General features: G+C 41.6%; 2 protein-coding genes across 2 annotated transcripts in view; both read left to right on the plus strand.

The window, feature by feature from the left end:
* The first annotated feature begins 717 nt into the window (after positions 1-717).
* Positions 718-4754, plus strand: LOC118324110 (rho-related GTP-binding protein RhoA-C-like). Its single transcript, XM_035656258.1, has 5 exons — positions 718-784; positions 1374-1529; positions 2450-2570; positions 2684-2814; positions 2905-4754. The coding sequence occupies exons 2-5, from the start codon at positions 1374-1376 to the stop codon at positions 3076-3078; spliced, it is 582 nt and encodes a 193-aa protein (XP_035512151.1). The 5' UTR covers positions 718-784; the 3' UTR covers positions 3079-4754.
* Positions 4755-4944: 190 nt separating this feature from the next.
* The window catches only part of rbm10 (RNA binding motif protein 10), a 10180-nt gene continuing 7318 nt past the window's right edge, over positions 4945-7806 (plus strand). Inside the window, exons 1-5 of the mRNA XM_035656449.1 lie at positions 4945-5081; positions 5556-5636; positions 5728-6271; positions 6352-6522; positions 6610-6679. Of these exons, the coding sequence (XP_035512342.1) occupies positions 5620-5636; positions 5728-6271; positions 6352-6522; positions 6610-6679 (802 nt within the window). The 5' untranslated portion in view covers positions 4945-5081; positions 5556-5619. The remainder of the gene's footprint in view (positions 5082-5555; positions 5637-5727; positions 6272-6351; positions 6523-6609; positions 6680-7806) is intronic.

Here is a 7806-nt window from a genome sequence, read left to right on the forward strand (position 1 = left end):
CAAGTCCTCAAGCAGGAGTGAGTAGTGTACTTGCACATGATGCAGAACTCTTAAGACAAGTGATTCATGCTTGCTAACTTAAAACCCATATAAACAAAAACAAATCCTGGGTGGAATAGAAATAAGGAAACATTTCATGACTCAATTGTGAACTTGTAACTTATAGAACTTATTCACCTGATTCTCTGACTACATTTAATCTTTAAACCTTTTATTTGACATATAATTATCTGTAGCCTATATCTATGCTGTCTTTTTATCTTAATCTCTTCCCAATGGACAGTAAACCTTGAAACTTGAATATATTAAAATGGGCTATGATTTACCTCTAACTTAATTATAATGTGTATGTATATAGTAATATATGTATGTATATTTTTTTCTACATGTGTCTACTTCTGTTGTACATATGGACAAATTACACAATGTAATGTACTGCGTTACTGATATGTGAAAGAGTCAATAAAAGATCAATGAAAACCAATGAACTTGAGCTTTTAATTAAGTTAATGACTTTATTATTATGATTAATTATTGTCGTGGTATTGTTTCATATATTTCACTCTTTTGTGAATATACAATAAATGATACAACTGTATGCCTAGGTCATATTTCATATAAGGATATAAAGATCTTTTATAAGGTTAAAAAAGGTTTAAAAAAAAAAAAAAAGGTGCAGCAGCCTGTTGGCAAATTACGTTATTTCGCGCATGCGTGTGAGCAGTGGGCGGAGCTTTCCAGTCGGTCAGGAAGAGGAGAAAGGCGGACACAGAAACATCAAGCGGTAATCATATTCAACTGTAGCGTTTAAACTTTCCGCCGTGTCTTGTTTCAGCCTGCAGAAGTACCACGGTAGTGCGAAGAATGCTGTAGTGACCAGTTCAGAGAGGAAACCTTGAATGACAGTAATCCAAACCAGGGCAAACACCGTTAGCTCTCCTTGCTAGCCGATGTTAGCTGGTTTGACAGGCCCGGACTACAGAGCTCAGCCTTTGAGCAGGAATGGGAACACAGCACGGAAATGTTACATGTTTGCACCCTTTACCTCCGAGGAGGCAGCCTCCCTGTTTGCCACACGCGTCGTTTTTTGGTTTAGATTTGTGTCGTACACCAGGATCTTTTTAATGACACTGAGATATAAGGAAGCCGGTGTGCTAGCGGTAGTAACGTTGTCTGAGCTGCTGAGTTACTTCTAACATTATGTGTACATTCAGAGGACGGGGGGGCAGGCGTTGTACTTGCACCATAAAGTTTAAGAGCCTTATTCATCCTGATTGTGCATTAGTTATTAGTAAAACCATGTTTGGGTGTATTATTAGTGGATAGTAGTGACTAGGTGATAACCTTGTGTAAAAGTATGATCTTCTCTACAGATGGCTGCTATCAGGAAGAAGCTGGTGATAGTTGGGGATGGTGCATGTGGGAAGACCTGTCTGCTCATCGTCTTCAGTAAGGACCAGTTCCCAGAGGTGTACGTCCCCACTGTGTTTGAGAACTATGTGGCAGACATTGAAGTGGATGGGAAACAGGTGAGACACAAAACACAAAACACTGGCTGCAAACTAGGGGCACTGTACACTGTACGGGTGGCTAGTAATAATAGTTTTAACGTAATTATACGTACTTATCACATTGTAAACGTTGTTTGTCTTATAGAACGTCAAAAAAATTTCCTCATAATTTCCCAGAGATTAAGATAACATCTTCAAACTAGGGACGCAACCAACAATTATTTTCATTGTTCATTAATCTGCTAAATATTTTTGGGGATAAATCCCTGAATCTCTAGAAGACCAAAACAATTGTGAACATGCGTATCAGAATTTCCTACAGCCCAAGGTGAAGTCATCAGACGTCTTGTTTTGTTTGACCAACAGTCCAAAGCCCAGGAGACTCACTTTACTATAATGTGGGACACTGACACTCGCATTTGAAACTATCAATGCTTGAAATTTATGCTTGAAAAAAATATTTAACTGATTAATTGATTGTCAGAATAGTTAATTTACTTGTGAATTCCCTATCGACTAATCGTTGTTGCACCACTTCACTCAACTCAAAGATATTCACTTTATTATCATAGAAGAAAATCAGCAAATATTTATATTAGGTCAGGTGGAACAGTTGATGTCTGTCTCTTTTACTTAAAAAATTACTACATTTATTAAATTATCAGAATAATAGCGGATTAATTTTCTGTATCTAATTTCTGTATCTATCTTATTGCATATTCAATCAATCAATTAATCATTTCTGCTCTGAAATAACTTTTTCCAAAATGATTTCTGTCAATCAACTAGACATGATTTTTCTAAACATACATATATACAGTGATATTGAGTATAACAGCAGTACAATAATGTAACTTAAATGCTCAAATGTATGTAAATAATATTAATTATTCATGCATTCATCCTTACATGACGTACCTCTCTCTCTGTCTTTTCAGGTAGAGCTAGCACTTTGGGATACAGCAGGCCAAGAAGACTATGACAGACTGAGGCCTCTCTCCTACCCTGACACTGATGTTATTCTCATGTGCTTCTCAGTAGACAGCCCTGACAGTTTAGGTATTGTCTTTGCAACAGTCACTCCACTATGTATTGAACACCTTGTGATTGTGAAATAGATATATGTTGATATAATTTGCTAATTGCTCATTCTTTCCCTCCACTCACTGTAGAGAATATTCCAGAAAAGTGGACACCTGAAGTGAAACACTTCTGTCCAAATGTTCCCATCATCCTGGTGGGCAATAAAAAAGATCTGCGCAACGATGAGCACACCAGACGAGAGCTTGCCAAAATGAAACAGGTCAGTATTTTTGGTCAAAACATGCTCATGTGTGCACATATGTTGGTGTACGTGTCAAAATGTTGATCTCTCTCTGACATGTGTCTCCAGGAGCCAGTTAAATGTGAAGATGGCAAAGAGATGGCGAATCGCATCAGTGCCTACGGCTACCAAGAGTGTTCTGCCAAAACCAAAGATGGCGTGAGGGAAGTCTTTGAGATGGCGACTAGGGCAGCACTGCAGGCCAAGAAACGTGTCAAGAAGTCCCCCTGCCTTCTGTTATAGGTTCTGGGAGAAGAAGGAGCTGCCGTCAAGCACAGATGGAGAGGGCAGCTTCCACTGAGATTTGACATAGGGGGAGAATATTGAGGAGGGCCCTGAAAAGTTTTGCGGATGCTTAATTTCTGATCACCCAATTATCCTTAGCAAATTAAAGCAGGTCTTAAACAATTTGATAGGCTTCTACACCTTGGTCCTTGGTCTGTACATTAGGTTTTGTGCCATTTTTCTTACGTCTATCGAGAACTTTCAGATCTTTACGTCTGTAGGGCAAGTGGTGGGGGGGTGATTTGCAGTTGAATAGATGTAAACTGAAACATGAAATGTGCCATGATTGGAGAGAAAATGTCCTCATCAGGCCAAAGACAATGGGGACCTGAGAAAGTATGAAAAAAGACATAAATATACAATAGGTTTGAATTAAGACCATGTCTAAGTGAATTTTACACAGTATCGCCTACATGTAGTGCCTTGAGAGCAGTGGTCGAGAAGAGTTAAGTTGTGGGGTAGGGATTCATAACTTAGATGGGGTATTATTTTGTCATTTGTAGTGTCCACACATCACATTTATGAATGCTTTCTCCCTGTCATTGGCTTGGCTCCTTCAGGCCCATATTCTGACTCAGGCACTATGCAGGGGTATGCCTAAACTAGATTGTATGAGATATTTTCCCATACTGAATTACTTACCTGTACTTAAGTGTGCGTGTGTGTGTGTGTGTGTGTGCGAGTATGCAAACTGTATGGTGGTTTGTTTTCCCAGTGCAGGTCTGCATGCAGTGAATGTGTGTATATTTGTGTGGGAGTGTATTAACATATGTGTCTACGTACTGTATGCATGGAAAGGCCTTCTGCGTCACTGACCTAACCCCTTGTTTCCATGCCAAAGTTACCCCTGATGGCCACATTTTATGGCTCAAATGGGTAATGGAATTAACAGCTACTCAGAGTGACAGAAACCTTCATTTACTGGAAGACATTGTACTATACCTAGAGGCACAATCAGGTTAAACATATAAGTTTTTAGGACCTTTTTTTTTTTTTTTTTGTGTACCAGAGATTCATTTGATCGTGTTAATCAGTGGGTCAAATCATGAGTGGTGTAGTTGATGAGTTGAATATTCTTTCAGATAGATGATAGGCTTATCTTATTACTATAATGTCCATTATGTACTGTATGTCCTACAAGGCTTTGTAAGGACATGTTATTGATGTGTATTTCAAGTTTGCCTTTTACTCAACTCTCCCCATCCCCCCTTTAATGATTTTGTCATTATTGTACTATAACTTTTTATTGTTGATGTCTCTAATTTTCTTAGTATATTTTAATCATTTTACTTAATCCTGCTGTTATGATCAGCCTATGTCAGTTAAATGATAAATTGTAACCGTAGTATTGTTTTGTTTAATTAATTGAAGGTCAAGCTTGGGGTGCAAGACTGGAAAGTTTTGGGGGTGGGCTGCTAGAGCTGTTTCTTTTTTCTCTCTTTTTTTTTGTACTGTGACTTATTAGTATTTCTGGATATTTTTTTTTTCTTCCAAATAAAGCTGATATTAGGGTTTTCTGTTGTAAGGTATTTATGTGTTCTTTGGTCCATTCATTCATTAATAATTACGACCGTCTCCCTTATGTTTCTGGCATTAATTTACCCTTGTTTCCAAATAAAAACACTCATAAATAACCCGTCAAAATATCTGATTCTATGATTTTTATATTTGATATGATGACATATACAGAAACGCATCAAGTAATGCCTCACATGTCCTCCCAGTTGATGGGCCACTAGTTTCGGGTTGGCCGTTCGTCTGGACCAATCATCGTCGACATTTACGTGTTCGCACTCCAAGCACCAATCACAGACCAGAGTCAGGTATTGGTCCCGCCCACTCTGAAATGTTGTCTTACTGTGGCCATTTTACACTTGGTTCCCCTGAAAAATAAAACACCCTTCTCACCTAGACTTCAACGTGACATTTAAAGGACTACTTTTTGGTTACATGTGGCACTGGTAAGTGTTTGTCTTATTTCACATACAGCTGTAGTTGTTGTGTTTTGACAGCCGTGCGGAGGCAGCGTCTCTCTGCCTGGACTAGTTAGCCAACCTCGGGCTAAAATAGTTAGCTTGCCCGCTAACCGAGATGACCGCCACACGTCATTGTTGAATACTCCTTTTTGGATTTGCAAGCATGAGCATGTGCACCGCGCACGCACATGTTTATGAGTGATGCAGGGCCATGCCTCTGTTTATCTCAAGCTCTTGGTGAGTAGTTCGTAAAGCAGTGACACAAGGGGATATCATGCAAAGTTGGAGAAGTCTGCAGTGTTCAGAAATGCTGCTAACCTGGTGACAAAACTAAGACAATGCAGCCTGCCTCTGGGTTCCTCCCCCCCACCACCGAACAGTAGTTTGACTCTGTTTCTAAAAGACAAGGTATGTGTACACTAAGTCTGCAAAAAGAGTAAAGTGCTGATATGCTTACAGGGTATCTAATGCTGTAACCAAATAGACACAGAACAGAGACCAGGAGCAGAGTCAGTGGATCAGCATGGACTATGAGCGGAGGTGAGTTAAACTTTAATGTTACACCCCCCCATAAAGATGTGTCATGTGTCAGTCAAGACAAGTCCCTAACATTGTCTTTCATGGTGAGCAGGGGTGGGCGAGGTGATCGCACAGGTCGCTACGGCAACACCCACAATGATCACAACTTTCGGGACATGGACTACCGAGGCTATGGCCAGGAGGATGAGGAGGCAGGAGCAGGATATGATGTCAGAGCAGAGGGGGACAGACCGTACGGCCGCGACGAGCAACCGCTTGGTGTCCGTGACTTCTCACCAGGTCATCTCCAAGACCGGCCGGGGTTTCACCAGAGGGGAGATGGGCGAGGGGACATGGGGCGTGAGGGCAAAGGGCTCCTGTGGCCCCCTTGCTCTCAGTCACAGCCCGATCTCGCCCTCCCCATGCTCCAGAGAGAGGAGGAAGGATCCCGGCGGGAGTTTGAACCGTTACGGACTGGCCTGCAGGAACGGGGTCGGGGGAAAGGTGGAAGAGGCTTTCCTGATAACAGTGCCCCTCATTCAGGGAGTAGGGATGGCAACTGGGGTCGGGATGGCGCACATTCTGAACAGATGGAATACAATACGGTGAGACAGAGAGAGGAAGACCGGTTCTCTCGTGGCGCGATGAAGAGGAGGGTAAGCCATAACAAGCACATCTCACATAGAGCGGCTACAATTTTATTTTATTGTTGCTCATTTGTGACTGTTCTATGCAGGCGTTTCAAATGGCGGCAGAGGAGCACAGCTGCGGGAGCGCTGGTCCAGACCTGTCCCTTGAGGAGTTGGATCAGAGGGACCAGGACTACCGTGCAGATCTAGACCAGAACCAGAGGCCAAGCAACATCATAATGCTTCGAATGCTGCCACCCAATGCCACAGCCAATGAGGTAAGTGTTTGTGTCTACAGCGGTCTGATGATGCGTGGGTCTTGTTGTTGGTAGGCTTAAATGGCAATAATGCCTCTATTTTCGTAGATCCGAGCACAACTTCAGGAGCAGGGAATCCAGCCGAGAGAGGTTCGCCTCATGAGGAACAAATCTTCAGGTGAGAACTTGTCCATTGCCCCAAATTGGTTTTCTGTTCTTTACTCTTGACTCCCTTTCGCCCTTTGTGTCACACTCATCCATTACCAGCCCTTTCATTTTCATGGCTCTTTCAGGTGACTTTCCCTGCTGCTCATTCTTCTCTCTCTTATTAATAAGCGTCCTCCCTTTTCTTCTCTTTTCCTGTCACTGTCTTTCTCCATACTCTGACAGCGGGATAGATAGCTGATGCAAAGAACACATATTTATATACTCACACAGGCTTTTGCTTAGATTCCTGCTTTGATTCTTTGGTCTGCTGGTGTCTGAATTCTCACTAGTGCCTACAGCAAAACATCCATGCATGCTTTAATGGAGAGCTATCCATATTTTCTCTTTAGACAAGAATTCATGCATAGATCTTCACTCCATGGCTTTCACTTTTCCTTTTCACCTTGGCTCTCTTAATGTCTTTTATCCTTTCATGATTCAGCCTCATCCATCTTGAAGTGACATGTGTCTGAGTAGATGAACAATGCTCACAAACTAACAGTGTCAGCTGAGAAATTAGCAGCGGGAAGCAGAATGTGTTTGTGTTTGTCACTGTAGCTATATTTGAATGTGTGAGTGTTGGTATTTAAGTGTGCAGTGCAGCTACCTCTCAAGCACCATCCAAACCAGTCAGAAAAGTTCCTCTTTTTTCTAAAGGGTTCCCATTAAGGCCATTGTCTCACTGCCCCCTCCCCCTTTGCTAACTCACTGGTTGTCTGTAAGGTGTGCCCATCTGACTCAGGCACACTTACAGTCCCCCGCACTGCTCTGTCTTTCTCATCATTGTTTCTCTGTTTTTTAGGACAAGTCACTCTCAGTTTAAAATGTTTAAATGCTTTTGTGATTACACTCCTTGTGATATAATGCACAGTGTTGTTTAAAAAAAAAAGTTTTTTAAATATGTTTTATAATGTTTTGCCAATCAGTTATAGTAATGCATGGACAGGATATGGAGTGTTGTTTAAGATGAGGCTTTCCACCACAGTGCTGCATAGTTCAGACTGCACTCTGACTCTCAGAGTAGCAGGGATGTGTGTGTGTATGTGTGTGTGTGTATGTGTGTGTGTGTGTGTGTGTGCGTGCGCTTGTGTGTCTGTG

Source organism: Morone saxatilis, unplaced genomic scaffold (assembly GCF_004916995.1).
Source record: "Morone saxatilis isolate NCDOM2014 unplaced genomic scaffold, NCSU_SB_2.0 Contig15, whole genome shotgun sequence".
Taxonomy (NCBI): Eukaryota; Metazoa; Chordata; class Actinopteri; family Moronidae; genus Morone; species Morone saxatilis.